The sequence below is a fragment of the Eptatretus burgeri genome, chromosome 12, assembly GCF_056783735.1.
Source record: "Eptatretus burgeri isolate ZD-2024b chromosome 12, Ebu_testis_v1, whole genome shotgun sequence".
Lineage (NCBI taxonomy): Eukaryota > Metazoa > Chordata > Myxini > Myxiniformes > Myxinidae > Eptatretus > Eptatretus burgeri.
In genome coordinates this window covers 35,125,777-35,146,759 of record NC_140972.1, presented here as the reverse complement: position 1 = coordinate 35,146,759, position 20,983 = coordinate 35,125,777, and the positions used below count along the sequence as shown (strand labels likewise).

General features: G+C 44.8%; 1 protein-coding gene across 1 annotated transcript; it reads left to right on the top strand.

The window, feature by feature from the left end:
- The first annotated feature begins 879 nt into the window (after positions 1–879).
- LOC147015400 (U6 snRNA-associated Sm-like protein LSm7) lies at positions 880–20,108 on the top strand. The gene is made up of 4 exons (XM_085850119.1): positions 880–1,035; positions 3,677–3,764; positions 17,582–17,653; positions 19,654–20,108. The coding sequence occupies exons 1-4, from the start codon at positions 1,012–1,014 to the stop codon at positions 19,836–19,838; spliced, it is 369 nt and encodes a 122-aa protein (XP_085706245.1). The 5' UTR covers positions 880–1,011; the 3' UTR covers positions 19,839–20,108.
- The last annotated feature ends 875 nt before the right edge of the window (positions 20,109–20,983 follow it).

Below are 20,983 nucleotides of genomic sequence, written 5' to 3'. Positions count from 1 at the left end.
ATTACGCTTCCCTTCAGGGGGTTTGGGCCTGAGACAAAGGGTTTCGCTTATTTGTTCTAACGAAGGGTTAAGGCCCGAAACATGAGCTTCTCTTCGCTTCCTACGGCTGTTGACTTGGCTGCCTCGGCATATTGCAATCGACGTCCTGTTGATTACATTCATTGTTGTTCTGAGAGTTCCGTTGCGAGTTTCACCACCTGGTGGAAGGAAATCCACTCAGCAGGCATCCCTTTTATCAATTTTAATTTTCTCCATGTTTTCCCAAATACCGGACACAGCTTGGATAAAATATATTTACAAAATCCGATTTCGATATCAAGCGAGTCGAATTGTACGTACATCTCCTGCCGTGCGGTACCAATTAATGATACCATATCCCGTGCCGTCCGTACGTGAACTATTTAATTAGATTCACCACATTTTATAACCTGGTTGTTGGTTTAGTGGTTAGGGTGGTGATTTGGGATCCTGGGGTCCTGAGTTCGATCTCCCGCTGAATTAACACCAGGTGGGGTTGACTCAGCTTGTTATCCGTCCGAGGTCGGCGAAATGAGCGCCAGCATTCTGTTAATAGGGGCACTGCATCAGCGGCATAGCCACGCCCCTAACCAATGATGCAACCAGAAGCCAAAAAAAGGCAGCACACGATGGGAAGTACATTTGATAAGGGTTGAACATCATCACAACAAAACAATCGTCCAACGAAGGAGGTAAATTGTCAATAAACTGGACAATGACGTCAGAGAGAACACGTGCGAAGGTGTAAGTATGACTCTCGTGATTAAACAATGTGATCAAATGAAATGTGACGTAGATTCGCAGCCCTGATTGGCAGGTGACGGGTGGCTGTGGGAGGTCAGCTTTCTGATTGATTAGTTTGTGGAGCTCGATGACACGCAATAAAAAGGGCGGGAAAAGTGATGCTTTAACTACTTTGTTTGTTTGTTTGTTGGTTGGTTGTGATTGTAGTGCTGGTATAAGTTCACGGCTCATTGTTAAAGTGGGATTGTCATGCTTAATATCGCCTCTCAACTAGTAAGTATGTTAACCCTTCACTCACCACTCTCCCATTCACCACAACTCCACGCACCACCACCCCCCCCCAACTCCACGCACCACCACCCCCCGCCAACTCCACGCCCCACCACCCCCCTCCAACTCCACGCCCCACCACCCCCTCCAACTCCGCGCACCACCACCCCCCAACTCCGCGCACCACCACCCCCCAACTCCGCGCACCACCACCCCCCAACTCCGCGCACCACCACCCCCAACTCCGCGCACCACCACCCCCAACTCCGCGCACCACCACCCCCCAACTCCGCGCACCACCACCCCCCAACTCCGCGCACCACCACCCCCAACTCCGCGCACCACCACCCCCCAACTCCGCGCACCACCACCCCCAACTCCGCGCACCACCACCCCCCAACTCCGCGCACCACCACCCCCAACTCCGCGCACCACCACCCCCCAACTCCGCGCACCACCACCCCCAACTCCGCGCACCACCACCCCCCAACTCCGCGCACCACCACCCCCCAACTCCACGCACCACCACCCCCCAACTCCACGCACCACCACCCCCAACTCCACGCACCACCACCCCCCAACTCCACGCACCACCACCCCCAACTCCACGCACCACCACCCCCAACTCCACGCACCACCACCCCCAACTCCACGCACCACCACCCCCCAACTCCACGCACCACCACCCCCCAACTCCACGCACCACCACCCACCCACCCCCCAACTCCACGCACCACCACCCACCCACCCCCCAACTCCACGCACCACCACCCACCCACCCCCAACTCCACGCACCACCACCCACCCACCCCCAACTCCACACACCACCACCCCCCCCCAACTCCACGCACCACCCCACCCCACCCCCCCACTTTGAATTATGAAAGTTGGTGTGGAGTTTCTATAGGCACTGTACTGTGTATGTATATACGTATATAATTTTATTTCTCAGGATTGGAAGACTTTCCAAGTATTTGACCAGCTTGTGATTTTTGGCTCTGTATGAGGGAAGAGGCCTGTCTATCTGAAGGACAAGGCTGGGCCGTCTTAAGGCCTGGATGGGCACACTGGGCGGTTACCAAGGGGCCCCACGATTCTAGGGACCCCACGCTGCCATATTGTTCATGAGAGATCTCTTGGCAGAGTGAATAATTACTCGACCTCTCGCTGGAAAGGCCTGGGATTCAAATCTCTTTTCAAATTGTATTTATAACATAAAGAATTTGTGCATAAATGTCTGACAAATGTTATTTATTATAATGTTGTTAATCTGACTTGCAGCTGTGGATTTTAATTGCCTAATTGGATGTGAGCTTGTGTGTTTGCTTTTGTTTTAACGTTTAATGACGAGAACACTTCGAAGGAGAAAGAGTGACTGACGTCTCCTTTCTTCCTTTCTTCCTTTCTTCCTTTCTTCCTTTCTTCCTTTCTTCCTTTCTTCCTTTCTTCCTTTCTTCCTTTCTTCCTTCCACTATAAATTGTGTTCCACGAATCAAGTAGGTCTGACTTTAATATTTGGCGAGTAAATGTGCTGCTAGATGTTTCACCTCCACCATCGAATATGGATGGAGGTTACTGTTTTCACCTCTGTCTGTTTGTTTGTGAACAGTATTATGGAAAAACTCCTGGACGGATTTCGATGAAACTTGGTGGGGGGATTAGGTATGGTCCAAGGATCATGCCATTAGATTTTGGACTTGGTCCAAAATTTTTTTTTCGATTTTATTGTAAAGATATATTTGAATTTTTTTTTTTTTTGCATTTCTACATGTTTTAAGTGATTTCCAACCCCCAAAAAAAAATGTTAGAGAAAAAAAACAAATTTTGCAACTTTTTTTTTTCAAAATTTCGATTTTATTTTTTTGGCATTTCTCCATGCGCGTCGATCTAGTTTAGTTTATTCAATCGTGGTTCAGTAGAGTCTGATCCGTTTTGACCTACAATGAATAGGATATCAGGTTCACTTAAGTGACCCAGCAGTATTGGCGGCGGAGGTTTTGCACTCTACCGAGTTTGCACCCCCTCTAGTTTGATTTTGTTTTTAACTGGATTGATTGATTTTTTTTATTTATTTATTTTTTTTTTTTTTTTAGGTGCTTATTCAAAACAGTTATGAAATAAGCACCAATACAGATTAATCTTATAAATAATAGTTAACCAGTCAATATATACATATTTTTTAAATCTATGTACAGTCAATAAATAAATACTATAATATAAATATTTATTTGTCAAATACTAGTATCAATAAATGATTTTGATTTGGTTGAAAGTACCAATAAATCTATAGGGTTAATTTTTTTATCGACCGTTTACATTTTTATTCCTGTGGGTGGGTAGGGGCTCCAGTGCATTGCTTAGGGCCTACAATGCTGTTAAGATGGCCCTGGGATAAGGAATGTGCCCCAAGAGGCTGGAGCAGTCAGGAAAACGAGTCAGAACGTTTAAGATTAAGAATAGGAGAGGTCCGAGAACATTGCCTTGGGGCACACCAGACTTAACAGGGAGAGGAGATGAAAGGAATCCTGAGCGTTTCATTCTGTACACTATTTGTATAAATTAATTTAAAGTGCTGGTCCAACTTTTGTGCCCTTTGGAGTTGACAACAACAATACAAACGACCAATGTATTTCCTTTGCCTCAGGGAGAACTCAAGAAGCGAGAAACGATTCTGGATATGTCCCGCTTCTTGAATAAGCAGGTGCATGTGAAGTTCTTTGGAGGAAGAGAAGGTAGGGACTTTCATTTACTTTTAAGCCTCTATGGCCTGCATTTGGAATTTAATTGAAAGGTGATGATTATTATTTTTTTTCTGGCCTTTAAGTTTCACAAGCTATTTAGTATTTTAATTTGATTGTGCAGACAAATCTGGCCTCAATTTAATTGACTCTTTGGCCAGTGTTGTACTACTTAGGTTTAAACATATTTTCAATAAGTCAACATCGATTTTGTGCTTGAGCCCAGAATTGCTTTTCGTGCGGTTGATTCTTCGTTGTGTTATGATCCCCAGCATACAGACACTCTGCTTTGGATGTTTCACTCATGATTCCCAGGCCTGAATTGTGTGTGTATTCAGATTTGATAGACAGTACTAACCTTTTAATTTTTTTCTTTCTGCTACTGAGATTGCATTGTACACGGCATTGCTCTTCCACAATTGTCGTGTGCCATTTCTATATTTATTTATACCCACGACGCTTGTGTGAATAGTGTTCTCTCATTGGTATAAACTATAAAACAAAAATGCCATACAAGTAATTGTCTTGCTTGGTGAAAATGTTCCCTTTCAAATATGTGTATGTATATATATATATATATATATATATATATATATATATATATATATATATATATATATATATATATATATATATATATATATATATATATATGTTGTGGAAATTCACAGAACACCATTCAGGTATCCCAGAGATCAGTTATGTCTAAGTGTGTGTTCAGATTAGATTTCGCCACCGATGTCAAAGGGAATGATTCGTGTAAGGCCAAGGTCACATTTGCCACTGCGGCTGTGGGGTCTCCAAAATCTGTGGCCACCAGCAATTATACAGCGGCCGCAGTATTTCCACGGTCACACAATGTAGCGGTCACATATGTTTTTATTTTTCGGGGAGCCGCACGGCGTATTTAGAAATCGTGGAGACCGAAAAGGAGATGGTCTTTGATTTGATGTCTCGCACGATGACCAGGGCGTCCCTGCGGCGGCCATAGAATTTTCAAGGCGACCGCAGGAGGGCCCTAAGACAGACGGTAATGAGTGGGTATATATACCAGTTCTTTTTTTTTTTTACTGAAATAAAAATATACCAGTATATATAACTATAATATACCGTGGTGCCCCCAGAATCCGAACGCCCCATTGTTTGAACAAATTGGAATCCGAACAATTTTTTTTCGAGAATTTTGCCCTAAAAACCTAATACATTTTAAAAAACCGAACACAACGTAGCGTTCATGTTTGTTCACGTATCTCCCCCACCTATTTGACCCGCATCTTCGCGCTTTGTTCATTCAGTTCGTCGGTGGAAGTACTCGTGAAAGCATCTCTCGTGTGTCGATTGATACTTTAGGCCTCAGTCACATTTGCTATACGGCGGCCGTACGCCCTCTGAATTGACAAACGTGCGGCGGCCGCAGAGAAACTGCGGTGGCCTCAGGGTGGCTCTATGCCATATGGCTATATTTTACAGGTCGTAAGGTCGCTGTGGAATTGTAACGCAGAGTTATAACTTTTTTTTCATTTTTTTTTTTTTTTTTTTTTTTTTTTTTTTTTTGTATACCTTGGTCGAGGCTCGTATGAGAGCTAACACACAACTCACAGCAAGGAGGCATGAGACAAGAGGGGTGGGAGTGGAAGGGACAAAACATTGGGGAACAGACACAGGTGAACTGTGGAAGGGAGAGGGATGGGGATGGGACGGGGAACATGGCGAGGAGAAGATGGACATTACAGGGACTTTCAGGAAGGAAAGCAGGAGAATTGAAGGAAGTGGGCATGGGTGGATTATCGGGGGTAGAAAAGATCGAGGATTTGGATGGGGGAAGATAAGAGGTGGTGGTGAACAGCTGTTTTGAAAGCCTGGAGGGAAGAATGGGAAAGAATAGAGTGAGGAAGTTTATTCCAAAGGCGGGAAAAAAGAGGAATGAAAGAGTGAAGATGAGCAGTGATTCGTGATTTTGGTAGTTTTACCAGAAGGGGGTTGTTGGCGGACCTTGAGCGCCCTGTGGAAATGTGGTTGGGACAAATCGCAGAGAGAGCAGGGGGGCAAGGCTGGAGAGGAGTCGGTAGAAGACAGAAAGACCACCGACCAACCTGCGGTGATTGAGTGAGAGGCCCAAAGACTCAGCTTCATTGCGGGAGATGCCAATGATCTTAAAAGCCCTGGTTTCGACAGCGTGAAGTCGAGAAAGGTGGGAGGCAGGAGCACCAGCCCAGAGGGGAGAGCAGTACTCCATCAGGCTACGGACAAAAGCTTTGTAAGTAGTCAGGAGCTCAAGAGGGCCGAGGAAGGACTTTGCACGACGGAGGATTCCCAGTCGGCGACTGGCTTTTGAGGCAAGGTTGGAAATGTGACTTTCCCAGGAAAGGTCATGGCAGATAGTGAGACCCAGAAGCTTGAAAGAAAAGACTTCTTCCAGTGGATTGTTGAGAAAGTGGATGGGGGGGTTTTGTAAACGGTCCTTTCGAAGAGACATAGTGAGAGTGTGAGATTTGTGTGGATTGAAAGACATGTTCCACGTGTTGGACCAGTTTGTGATTTTATCCAGATCTGCAGTGAGCGAAGAAGCTGCTGCTTGCCGGTCTGAGGGATGACAGATGGTACGGCAGAGGGTGGAGTCATCGGCAAAGAGAAATAGAGGATTTTCCAGAGAGTCCGAGAGATCATTGATGAAAACCAGAAAAAGAACAGGGCCCAGAACGCTACCTTGAGGAACTCCAGCCTGCACAGGAAGAGGGGATGAAAGAACTCCATTTAGGGCCACACGTTGACTGCGACAGGAGAGGAAGTCTGCGAGCCATGAGTGGAGATGGCCTTGAATACCATGGGAAGAGAGTTTGGTGAGTAGGGCAGGGTGCCAGACTGTGTCAAAAGCACGTGATATGTCCAGGGATACGGCTCGGATTTCCTGTCTGGCATTGAGGACCTCCATCCATTGATGGGAGAGCAGTAGCAGCATATCCAGGGTAGAGTGACCTGGTCTGAAACCAAATTGATGATTGGAAATCAAGCCATTGGAGAAGAGGAAGGATTTCATGTCTGAAGCAATGATGGATTCCATAACCTTGCTGATGATTGGGAGAAGGCTGATTGGTCTGTAGTTACAGGGATCTGTTTTTGCACCTTTTTTATGCAGGGCAGTGATGTTAGCAGATTTCCAAGCAGATGGCAGATGACCTTGGGAAAATGAGAGGGTGAATAGAACAGAGAGAGGGTGAGCAAGAGCAGAAGAGCAGGCTTTGAGGACACGTGGGCTGATGCCGTCTGGACCGGTTGCAGAATCTGACTCGAGGTTTGAAAGCAAGCTCTCCACCTTGTCAGGAGAAAAGGATACAGAGTCCAGGGACAGTTGGGTGCGACTGGGTAAAGTGGGTAGAGATAGTGATGGGTTTGGGACACAAGATTTAGCTGCAAACACAGAGTTTAGACATTCAGCTTTATCACGTGTGGAATCAGCAGTGCGGACATTTGAGGTAAGGGAGGGGATGGAGGGGGAACATACACCAGAAACAGATTTGATTAAACGCCACCAGGATTTTGAGGAGGGAGAGAGGTCTGAGAGTTCAGACTTGAGATGAGAAAGATGTTGTTTTCTGGCTCTCCTGAGGGTAGATACACACTTGTTCCGAGCTTTGTGGAAAGAACTGAGATTGCCCTCAGTTGGGTTTGCTTTCCATGAGGCAAAGGCAAGTTGTTTCAGGACAACTGCCTCGCCACAAGCTTCAGTAAACCAAGGGCGGGAGGAAGGGTAAGACAACTGAACACGAGAGGGGATAAATCTGTGCATGAGGGAGAGCAAGTTTCTTTGAAAGAATTCCCAGGATGAGTTGATGTTTGAGAAAGTAGTGATAGGAGACCAGTCTGTAAGTTTGATGGCTGCTCGGAGACCCTGCCAGTCGGCTTGAGTGAAATGCCAGACTCGACGGCGGTGAGGTGGTTCTCTGATGACAGCCAGAGAGATGTCCACTTTAACAAGGACGTGGTCAGAAGAACCAATTGGAGCGAAGGAAGAGCAGCAGATATTGTCAGGGAAATTTGTCAAAATCAGATCCAGAAGAGATGGAGTACCATTGGTTGAGATCCGGGTCGGGAAGTTGACCGATTGAGTCAGTCCCAATGAGTCACAGAAAGCTTTTGCTGACGTCCCATGGCAGGTGAGAGAGGTACCCACACCTAGCCAACTGGCGTGATGACAATTGAAGTCGCCACATAAGAGGAAGAGAGAGTTTGGATGAGAAGATAGAAGATGGTCCATGTTTTCGGAGAGTGAAATTCGTTCGCCGTAGAAATTCGACAAGCCGAAACAAAAGAACTGGTTTAAAAAAAAAAAAAATTAACCCATTTGTTACTGTCCGTCTCGCCGCACGTTCGGCTTAGGATCCCCCTGCGGGCACCTTGCGTCTGCCTTAAATTATATGGCCGCCGCAGGAATGCCCTAAGCTCACCGTGTGACGTCAAATCAAAGACCGTACGGCACCCCCATGTTTTCAGTCTCCACAATTTATAAATACCCCGTGCAGCTCCCCGAAAAATAAAAACGTATGTGACTACTACATTGTGTGACCGTGGAAATATTGCGGCCGTTTTATAATTGCTAGTGCCTATACACTTTGTAGACCCTTCGGCTGCCGAGCCAAATGTGACTTTGGCCTTACTTCGTGTTTTCACCTTCATTTGTGATGTTTTTTTTTTTTTTTTTTTTTTAATCATCTTGTGTTTTAATTAATAACAAAAAAGCAATCCGATCACGTGGTGTAACGGACTGTCGGTCAAGAATTGAATTTCACAGCAAAACTGGTTGTAATTTGGAATATCCATGATTACATCAGCCCGATGCGTTTGATGAAAGTGATTGTGGTTCTGCGGGCATCATGTTGGAGCTGCCCTGGGGGCAGCGCTCTCGCAGAGTGCGCGAGCGATCGGAACCCAGGACTGAGCTCGAGCCTGTGTGGACCTTTGGATGTGGTGATTGTACCAGTTTACATACAATACACCACCACCGAAGGTCATTTACTCATCTTATTTTACCTTAAACATGGGGAATTTCATTGAAAGTGTGTTTTCTTTGGGTCCACGAACGGATTAATTCACTCCATTATTTCTTATTGGGAAAATATTTTTTTCAATCCGAACAGCCTCCTGGAACGAATTAAATTGGGATTCTGGGGGCACCACTGTGTAGGCAAACACCGATACTCCGATCTCTAGCGGTAGCGCACGGTCGACGCAGACTGCCACGGAGGCCGTACGTAGGTGCACGGCGGGCGTAGGGGAACCGTGCGTCGACCCTGCGTTGCAGACCAGACCAGGTAGTCAAACAGACCGCAAGGCCACCGTACGGCGACCGTGGAAATAGTGTGGCTGCCGTAATTTTTTGGGGGTTGGGAAAATTCATTTTTCATTGGGAAGAGCTTATGGCAGCCGCACGAATAACGCAAGCCCACCGTACGGTCGACGTGGAACACATCTACGTCATCACTTGGCTTGTCTAATTGCTACGGCGAACGTAGAAAAGAAAAAGGTTAAAACTACGCGCTATAATTCCACGGCGCCCCTACGGCCTGTCAAATATAGCCAAACAGCGTAGGGCCTCCCTGAGGCCACCTCAATTTCTCTGCGGCCGCCACACATTTCTGTCAATTCAGAGGGCGTACGGCCGCCGTATCCTCGCCATAGAGCAAATGTGACCTCGGCCTAACCGGGCTGTGATCTTTGAGGTAGTTTTTCTTTTGCTATCTTTATTTTGGACCAACCGCCTCTCAACAACCACAGCCACCTTCTCCACAACCACTTTCACCACAACGACATCTCACAACATAACCAACAATGAACAGCATCGCCTCACCTTCATCTCCATTGCGCCGCCTTCTTTGCGCCAGCCACGGCGAGTTCCCCACGAGCGCCATCTCCGCCGACAGACGAGGGAGCTGATGATTTCTACCACATCCGCTCTCTCCGAGCTTCGCGTCAATTGGATCAAAAGGGGCGGAGCCAGCGGGGAGTCGGAGGGGAGAGATCAAAACCTCTCCTCACGGACTCCATATAGAGGCGCGCAGAGACGCCAAGCGAGTAGTTGAAGTCTGGGTTCGCCGTGGAGCTCGCTTGTGGAGAGTCGGTCTGCGGCCTGTGAGGAGTCGCGTGGTGAGCAGGCAGTCGGGATCGTCACAGCGGAGCTTGGAGTGCAGCCTGCCATGCCGTGCCGAACTGTGGGCCGCTGGAGCGCAGCCGGAGAGGAGGCGCCAACCAGCGGCAAATGGTCCGAGGTGATCGGGCCCCGGGACAGTCCGAACGACGCTGAGGAACAGGCGGGCTCTTCAGAGAGAATCAACTCTAAAAGAGCAAAGGCCCGTTTGTTCCTATGAGGCGTTGTCGACTAGGCCCGATCGACCGGGCCACATGACGAGGCCTGGGCCAAGCCACGGTCACGCCAGCTGCCGTGTGGACGGGACGTCGAGGAGCGCCCAGCGAGTAACCAGCCCGGTCTCTCGGAGTTCCTGCGGTCTCCACAGCTCCGTGAACTATAAAGATCCACGAGGTCCAGTCCTACCCCTTACCTTTCCTGGGGTTTTTCTTTGAATGAATGTTGTGGCACCGAGTCCGTTAAGTATAACTGTTAATAAGTAATTGTACATAATAAATAGACCAACGGTTGTAGTTCTTTTTTTTTTTTGCTCGTGTCTTGTCCCTACCTCCCATTTATTGCATACATGCTTTGAAGACCTGACCGCATATGTCGTGTGTGTAATAAATGTCGTTGTGTGAATGTCCACCTGCTCGTTGCGTCCTCTTCCCTCAATTGAACTGCCATAGTTGGTTCTTAATAACCGATAAAAGAATCTGATCCGGCAGGGCTTGGCGATATACACCGCTCGGCAAATCGCAAACTGAGCGAGCTGCTTAGCGGCTCGTTTCCAAGCAGGTCCCGTCGAGGTGTAAATCCCCGGCATTCTGGCTGCGCGCATAATTAGGTAAATCGACAATTCGGCGATCGGACCCTGTCGTGCGTGGACAGAGTAGTTGGCTGATTTTCGGTGTGATTAAAGATACACCCGTAGCTGGATTTCGGCGTTGATCTGAAAGCTGCGACTAGGTTTGCCTGTTCGGTGGGCGAGAGCGGCCGCCATTGGTTAGAAGTGGTCGCCCGCACGTCGAACGGGTGGGAAACCACAACAATATATATATATATATATATATATATATATATATATATATATATATATATATATATATATATATATATAATATATGCACTACTGGTCAAAAGTTTTAGAACACCCCCATTTTTCCAGTTTTTACTGAAATTTAAGCAGTTTAATGTTTCAATGTACTCTGAAATTAAAGCATAGAACAAATAAACAATTGCAGATAAAAAAAAACATGGAATCGTTTTGTTGAACAAAATTTAACCTAAATTTTTGACTCATCAAAGTAGCCACCTTTTGCGGATCGAACAGCCGAACATGCTTGTGGCATTCTTTCTACAATGGAAATAAAATATTGCTTGGAAAGTTCTTCCCAACACTGTTGCAGAAGTTCCCACAAATGTGTTGCACTTGAAGGTTGCTTTGCTTTCACCCTTCTGTCCAGTTCATCCCAAATCAGGTTGATGGGGTTTCAGTCTGGAGACTGTGCTGGCCATTCCATGATTTAAAGCCTACCATCTTGTTCTTTTCTTCCAAGGTCATTCTGACATAGCCTGGAGGTGTGTTTTGGGTCGTTATCTTGCTGTACGATGAACCCCTGACCAATTAGGTGTAGACTAGAAGGTATTGAATGGTGCTGCAAAATGCTGTGGTAGCCCTTTTGGTTCAGGGTGCCAGTCACTCTGTGCAAGTCGCAGACTGGATCCAACAAAAGAGCCCCAGATCGTCACTCTTCCTCCTCCATGTTTGACAGTTAGTGTCACACACTGAGGAACCATCCTTTCACCTACTCGACAGTGTATTAAAACCCTGCGTGATGAACCAAAGATTTCAAATTTTGATTAATCGGTCCATAAGACCTTCTTCCAGTCCTCAGTAGTCCACTGGCGGTGCTTCATGGCCCAGGTAAGCCTCTTTTTCTTATTTTGCCATATTTGCAGTGGCTTTCTTACTGCAGCTCGAAGTCTTCTCTTCACAGTTGAAATGGAGCATTTCTTACTTCGACCAGTGTTAAGCTGTGCTTGAAGCTGCTGTCCTGTGAGCCGCCTATCACGCAAGCTGTTGACTCTCAAACTTGTCTTCTGATTGTGTTGTGGCTTTGGGTCTGCCAGACCTTTTCCTCCAGTTTCCAAATGCCTTTTGATTGTGTAGGAAACTGTACTCACTGATGCCTTGGCTTCTTTGCAATTTCTCTCAAGGAAAGACCCACACTTTTAAGGGTTATAATGGTCTGTCTGTTTTCCTTTGTTAATTCTGTCTTTTTCTCGCTATTATGATGGACAATATTGCACTGAAGGAAATAGTATATTGCTAAGTAATGCTTCAGAGGGTGTAGCAACAGTCTGTTCCAACACTGCTTTTATACAGACAGAGGGTTTGTAACGAATCAACAAAAGTTGGGACACCTGTAGGAATTGTTTGCATCAACTTTCAAGGCTTAACTTTCTTCCATTGCTGCAGAACAGCTGCAGTTGCTAACCCATTACTTCCCTGAAAAGGGCCTTTTCAACACCTCTGAAGGTTACATTATTTTTCAGTTTTTGGTAACCTAAAGATTTGAACTGCTTAAATTTCAGTAAAAACTGAAAAATGGGGGTGTGGTGTATATTTTTGACTGTTGTGCACTCGTTCAGTTGATCATAAATAACTGTTTAGTGCCTGTTTGTTTTCTTTATGATGTTGCTAAACCAGTAAGTTTGCTGTTTGGAGTGATTTCCAATTTTGACTGCCGGACAGTTTATTTATTTTTAAATCTCACTCTGTACATGTGCGATCTGGACAATTCGGAGGCAAAGTACTGTTAAACTTCAGGTTCGTTTTCTGATTCGTGTTCAAAATATAACGTTCAATTAAAATCGAGTTTCTCAATCATAAACTGACATTTGTAGACAAAGTGAACCAATTGCTAAACTAATTTTCGCTTCACGTGTATGGGGTAATGGTTTGAGCGTATTTGAGTCTGGGAGGTCAGCGATTTTAAACCCCTGATGAGCCAGACCAAAGACTTTAAAAAATGGTATGTGCTCCTTGCTTGATGATTAGCATTTATAAAGGAGAGAGCACAGACAAGCAACCATAGTTCTTTTTTTTGGGGGGAGGAGATTTTGTCAAGGTCTAAAGAGTGAGAGGCTGCAGCCTGCTTGTCTGAAGGATATGAGATGTCAGAGTGTGGAGTCAGCAGGAACGAGGATTTTTTTTCCCCCATCAGATTGTTGAAGATTAGGAATGGGACTGGGCTGAGAACAGTCTTATGGCATTCCAGCTTTAACAAGAGAGGAGATTTAAGGAATCTGTTGAGGGCCACACATTCGCTATGAGTAGAGAGTCAGTAAGCCATGTTTGGAGTTGACCGTTGATACCGCAGGCAGTTTGAAGAGCAAGGGCAGACTATGGAAAGCTCGAGAGATGGCCTGATCTCCGATCTGATTTTGAGGGTTTCTGTCCATTGTTGGGAGAGTAGAAACAGCATGTCAAAAATGGAATAACATGGTCTGAATCCAAATATATTATCTGAGAGTAGGTCATTAGAGAAAATGATCATTTTCTCAACTGCGAGGTTGGTAACCATTGTGCAGGCTTTGGGCTGAATGGCTACCTCCTGGACACACATATTCATTGCAAGATAACTTGTGTTATTGAGCACATGTTGGGGTCCTATGTTACCCATCTGAGCACTTTATTCAGATGCCATCTTGAACGAAGCAAACCCAAACTTGAATGCTTGATCAGAACTGAAACCTAAAATCGCCAACTTGAGTTCTCCACATTAATTGGTGGGTTTAAAAAAAAAAAAAAAAAATCTTATTTTACTTATTTATTTTGTTTCTATGAATCCCTGTAGCTCCCTCTCCTTTTTGCTCAATGATTTTCTTTATGTGTATGAGTAAACACCCCATGGATATTAAAGTTTTTCCAGTTTCTAAAATTGACCGTATTGTTGTGGATCCGGGGTTCGAGTTTCGCCATGAGGGGAAGTGCTCTAGTTCCTCCCAAACACCCGGTCCTAAGGCCGCCAAACATGGATAACTCTGTGCTCTGGTGGGTTGTGAAGCAACGAGCGCCGATTGGTACTGCCAATCTGGCAGGGTTACATGACTTCACATGATACCTAACTTGTGGACGGTCACACCAAGGGGGGGGGGGGGGTCTCGTACCCTAATTACTCATCGGATCAGGTGCAACCGAGCGGCGCTTCGAGTACACACTGGCTAACATGGGCCAATCGGCGAGGTAAAACTTCCCGGCTAACTGGGTACATTCACAATATAAGCAAGTTGGGTTAGGAAAGGGCATGTGGCGCAAAAATCAAAGGTTTTATTACAAATGCAGTATGCACAGCAGGGAAAAGCAAGGATTGATTAGGTGTGGCAAAAGAAAATGCACGTATATACAGGGGGCTGCAAAAGTAGGTGTACAGTCCTTACTGTATACCTACTTTTGCAGCCCCCTGTGTATAAAAAAAAAGACCATGTAGAGCTAACTTGATCCTTATGTTTTTCTTGGCTTATCTTGTACTAACATGACAAGCATCAGATTCATTCCCGAGAAAGATAGATGGTTTGAGGTGATGGCCACGCCGGGTATTCTAGAGGTTGCAAACGGACCAGTGTGCAAGCCCAGTTGCTTAGGTGGGGGATAGAGGGAGGAAAACAGGTGTCTAAGGTGTGTGGTGATTGGCAGATGACGTTGAGAGGAAGGTGTAAAGATGTGGATCAGGGGGTTGGAAATGGAGCAAAGAACGTGTGAGAAGGTCGACTTAACGTGAGGTGTAAAGAGATCTGTACATGTAAATGCTAATCCTGTCTAATTGCACTGTCTGGCTCTTCTGCTCGGTCGTGGACTGTTCCGTAACTCCAACAACAATGATGACAGGCTGTGAGGTGAGGGGAGGCTTCATCGGAGCTTTCTTTTATATTTCCTCGGTGGGGGGGAAATGCTAGAAAGCGCAACGGGCGGAATGATGGGTGTTTTCCCGCGCCCTCAATGACTTGAACCATTGTGTTGGGCCTGCCACGGTGAGGATTTCACATCGAAAATGGCTTCATTTGCTTCGTGCTTTGCCACGCAAAGGAGCTCTTGGCATGTGGAGTGAGGTACTTTATCACACGCCCCGACTATGGGCGCACCTCATACCCGCTGGTTCCAAAAGTGGTGGTGGTTGTCGTCAATGATTGTGGTTGGTGATGGCAGCGGTGGTGTTGCATAGTGGTTACAGTGTGGTGAGTTCATGATGGAGGCGGTTGTGGTCGAGATTGTGGAAAATGGTGAGTACGGGTGAGCTTGGGTTGTGGTCTGATTTTTGTGGGGAGTTTTATGAAAGTGTTGCAACGGTGTATGAGATGCTGCAAAATTGGGGTCCGAGTACGGCGAAGATCTGAGGTGATGTCTTTGGAGAATGGTGTGAGGTTTGAATGGGTTTTGGTATGTGCTAATTAATTGTAGCTATGCATGTGCGTGCATGCATTAAGGAGCGATGTGTGAAGTAAAGGATAAAGCATAACAAATGGGAATATAGACCTACCTAAAAGCCCTCAACACATTTTGTCCCTTAAACCCACTAGACATGAGTAAAAGGTTGTCTAAAACGAATACAAATGAAATAACTGTCTTGGGGCCACGATATGTTGTCTGCCATTACCTGGGGGGAGCGCCGGCTTAACAAAATCGCAACAGTATTAATTATGGGTATGATAGTTGTACTTTTATTAAATCGCTCAATCCCTCTCACCAGGACTGAACCAATTGAGAAATAATTCTTGAACTCAATCAACATTGTAATGTGCTAAGGGTCAACTGGGCCTACCTCCTTCGGCATTGCTGCTGTCTCCATTCCCTTCTGTTCTCATCAGCTTCAGTGACTTTGTTTTGCCATTGATGGTTGTGAACTTTCCCTGATTTGATTTTGATGGCAAAATGTGGTGGGTGGGGGAAGAGAGGAGAGAAAAAAAAAAAAGCACGATCTGGTGAATGCCACCATCTTTCTCCAAAGCTGGGTTTTCCTGAGGAATACATGCAGAAAGCAGATATCCACATTTAAATTTTTCATGTGTACAATGTCCATCGGCAAATCATGCACTGATCCATAACTTTTTTATAATTACTTTAGAGAGCTTTTTGAAAAGAAAAAAAACTTGTTATAAATTTCCCATGATCCTCGCCACCTCTGGTTCCGCTATTTTGATGCGAGCCATACAGACTTTTGTTTCGTTCTGCTAATAGAGATTATCGCACTTTGCCCATGTTGCTTTTGACAATGTCACCTGGGGGTTCTCATCTATTTCCACCTGCAATGTTCAAACTGTTGAAGCAAGACAAGTCATTCTTATTTTGCCTTCCACATTTTGGTGTCAGAAGTGGGATATCTGGATGCAGATAAAGACCTGAGGAACCCCCAGGCTGATTAACCGACTGATTGTCATCGCATACCACTCAAGAACAACAATGGTGGAGTTTGGCGAAGAGATGGAGGCTTTGTCTTGGGAGTTGGAGACCCTTGGGATGAAGGTACATGAACAAGAGGAGGCCTTGAATTCCTGACAGTACCAGCCTTTTGTGCTGACGACCGACCACCAACTTTCCAGATTCAAGGACAAACCAATTCATGACGGTGATATTCCTCTTGAGTGGATAACCACCCTGAAGTGTACAGCTGATGCTCGTAAATTGAGGGATGAGGAGTTTGTTATATTACTATGTGAACATCTGGCCGGGCGAGCTCGGCAAGAAATTTTGGTGAGAAGCGAGGATGTTAGAAAATTGTCAGACCAAATCATTAAGGTTCTGAGAAACGTATTTGGTGGTGGGGGCGATTTATCATCAGCTCAACATAATTTTTACTCCTTCCACCAGCAACAGCATCAGGATTTTTTTTGACCGTTTCCCTTGATCTCATTGAACTGCATGAAAAAAAAAATCGTTGAAGTCTGCCTATCTTTAGGTGACCATCACATGTGTGAGTCGGCTTTGCAGGGTCAGCTGTCGAACGTAACAAATGACGTATATCTAAGGGAGATGGGTCGTTTGAACAGAGAGCAGCCAAACCTGTCTTTTTTTGGACCTCCAAGATGCTGTGATTGACTGGCTGGGAGATATCACCCCAAATGACACTAAAAAGATACAAAAATAAAAAACCCCTGCTGCTCAAGAACATCAAGTGATGACAGACACCTTAAAGTGACAGGAAGACATTGCCAAGTAACAACAGCAGCTCGATGACTTCCTTGCTGGGCTGAAGGAGGCCAAGGGAAGGAAATCTCATTCCTGTTGGTCCTGTGGTGAAACCGGTCACTTGGCATAACTGTCCAACCAAGAAGTTAAACTACGACAGCTTGTAATGGTGAACCACACTGCAGGCATTGGTGTGTCAAATATGAATGGTTCAATTTGTAACAATGGTGAGGACGTGTCCAGAAACCATGTTGAATGTCTGTGTGAAACTGTTTTAATCGATATTGGTGTCTGGCGCCGAAGTTTCAACCATTGCAGAGACTTTCTATCGGCAATACTTCGATAAGCTTGAATTGATGAATGTGGGTGAGCTGATTCGTATTACTGCCACGAATGGACTGGATAGTCCCTGTCTCTTTTATTATTGTTTTTTAATATCTTAGACATTTTTATTTTCCTTACCTTGCATTTGTCCTTTTTTTTTGTTTTTCTTTTCTCAAGCCACGGGTGTGTTAAAAGGCTACGATCCGCTTGTGAACCTCGTACTGGATGAAGCCATTGAGTTTATTCGAGGTTTGTTTTTTTAATTTATTTTTAATTAATTACAAAAGTAAAAATGTATTGATATTATTGTACTTTAAACATAGCCTTTTCAGGATGGAGGGGACTTATAAGGAATCTTCCTGGGCAAGGACCTGCACTAGTAGGCCAGGGGCCAGTAGGACCTACCTTGCACCCCCCCCCCCCCCCGCGACAATTTTTCACTGATACCACAGTGTTCATATATATATATATATATGTATATATATATATATGTATATATATATGTATATATATATATATATATATATATATATATATCCCAAGTATCAAAAAAAGATGTTCCCAGAAAAATAACTCATTTGCACTATGCTTTATTAAGCTGTTTCCATTTTTGCCTGTAATTAAGCTATCCAAACATTATTCTACATCTCTGACAACAAAGGAAATATGTTCACTGTACTCCTTGACCCTCCAAGCATATGTGTAGATTCCTCGTTTACCAATTTCCATGTACCAGAAGTTGAGATGTTTACGAAAATGAGAATTTCCATAATGGTGGATCCTAATTATCATATCAATGCATTTAAAATGATTTCCACTACTTTTACTCAAACAGAAAATAGTTATGTTTCCCTTAAACACGAACAGACATAAGTCAGTTATGTATTATATCAGGCCCAGGTAATTAATTCTATTGATTAATCTGATTTCGCATGATTTTTCGAACAATTCATTGTGCTTTGTATTTTATGCTAATTAGCCTACTTTAAATTTTTTTAATATTTTTGCCAACTTGGCTTGTATCTGGCAACACTTGAGTAATGTTTTTTTTGACAAAAAAAGACGTGTGGTAATTACAAGGAAAGAACATACCCATCAGAGATGGGGAATCCCCCACCATTGAAAAAAGTCGTACATATTCCAGATAATGAGGGAGGTCAATTGGAAACAGAACACCATTTGGTCATTTTCGGTTGGCCATCTTGGATCTGGCCACGCCCAAAATCAATAGAGTTCTTCCTTTTCAGGTGGTACATGTGTGACCCAAATTTCAAATCAATATGGCAAACAGTTTGAGTTATCGCACTCACAGCTATAAATGTTGACGCCCAGCCAGCTGGACGGACGACCCGGGTGACAATATCCCCCTTTCGCCACGCGGCGGGGGATAAAAATGGAAATTCATGCATTTTTGTGGGAATTATTGTCTCCAAGTCAAATTTAACCAATATGCAAATGAGCTAATTAGCACAAACAAAATATATTTTGATACGTAAATGTATAAGCTTTAATTTAATACTTTTGTGATTTTTATGTTTATATTGACATTTTGCCGATCTTTGTGATTTGTCTATTTTTGATTGCTTTATTAAGCTATTTCCATGGCAACCATAGTGCAAATGTTATTTTTCTAGGAACATCTTTTTTTCTGATACTTGGGATATATATGAACACTGTGGTATCAGTGAAAAATTGTCGTGAGGGGGGGGGGGGGTGCAAGGTAGGTCTCACTGGGCCATAAAAGCATAGTGCAAATGAGTTATTTTTCTGGGAACATGTTTTTTTCTGATACTTGGGATATATATGAATACTGTGGTATCAGTGAAAATTATCGTGGGGGGGGGTGCAAGGTAGGTCCCCCTGGCCTATAGGTAGTTTGCCATTGCCTTCCCAAGCAGCAAGGACAGTGGTTTGGCAAAAATGCTGGTTACAGTTGCCTGCTTTGAGATACTGTGGGATCCTTAATGTCTACCTTGACTAATGCTGACCGATGGAGTGCCTTGCCTGTGAAAGAACGTGAAAGACAGACCAGCCAAATCGGGAAGCAAGCCCACACGAGACAGCTGAAATGCAAGTGAACTATCTTGCCAACTCTGTGTTTGATGGTGTTTACAAATGAGCCAATGCTTTCCTGTAGTTAATGTGAAAATGTTTACTCGAAGAAATGTTCACTGCAGTTGAAAGTTTAATTAAAAAGGGGTGGGGAAAGGTCAGACGACGTGTGTGTGTGTGTCTTTCTTCCCACCCAGACGCAGAGAACCCTTACCATCTCACAGATGAGACACGAAAACTTGGCTTGGTCATTTGCCGCGGAACCTCCATCAGCTTGCTGAGTCCCCAGGAGGGTTTCCATGCTATTCCAAACCCATTTCCTCTTCCTGAAGGATTTCAGGAAAGTTACAGCCAAACGGGTCAGGCCAACATGACACCATGACCATAATTGTTCTTTATTGCCACGGCTGATAAAGCTCATGGCAAATATTAATTATAGGGTGTTTGACTTTTTTATTCTTTTGTGAACAAAACCAGATTCTTGGCATCATAATGAAAATATTTTCTCCTGCTGTACTACATGAAAGTGGAACCAAAATTGCTTTCTGACTAGTTGTACAACAATAGGAATCATTTGCTTATTAATACTTGGATTATGTGCTGATGTTAATTCCGATGTAATCGTTTACAATAAACCTGAATTGGCAAACTATGGGTTGTGCCTTGTTGGCTATGGAGATACCTGGATAAAATGTTAGTCATTCTGAATCTTGAATGTTAATGCTTTTGCAAACCAGCGTTGTAATAACTATTTATCCAAGTCACACGGTGTGGGTGGAGTTAGGTGAGTGAGGTCAGGGAGACAGTTCTTGTTACCTCCACCACCGAAGAGGTTGTTTTCACCCCTTTGTCTGTTTGTGTTCAGGATATCTCAAAAAGTTGTGAACAGGTTCGGTGTGTCACACGGGCAAACTCATTAGATTTTGGTGAAGATCTGGATCCGGCTACTAGAAATTTAAAAGATTATTCACCATTGAGAGACAGGGCTCAAAAACGATGTGTTACGAATCTGGCAGCCATTTGCACACAGACAGCAGTCCCTAAGCTTAGTTATTTCAATAAGTATGTCCTTGTAGTTAGAATCCCTCCTGTCTCATGGGAATTGTGTGTGCACTATGAGTTATTTTTTAGTTAGGTTTTTTTTTTATACGTCAACTACAACATCCCTCCTTCGCTCCTGCCACCATCGGCCTTCCTCACGCACATGTGTGCCGAGCACAGACGTGGGCGGGGCTTCCATCGCCTCAGATCGGAGCCTCGCTCCAAAAAAGGGAATGGAGTGTTTCCTCTGCCCAATGAGCCAAGGGCGAGCATCGCACGTGCGCCCCAGCCAATGGGAGGTGAGCGTGCCGAAAGCTACTACGGCGCCTCGTCCAATCGGGAGGCAATTGGCAAAATAAATCGCTCAGACCTCGAGTGGTGGTAAAAACGAGAGGACGGCTAATAGTGGTGGTCGTGGTTTGAGCGGTCTGTGGTGGCTTGGTCTCGATTGTGGGCCGTGGACTTTGGGTAGTGGGTTTGAGGCCC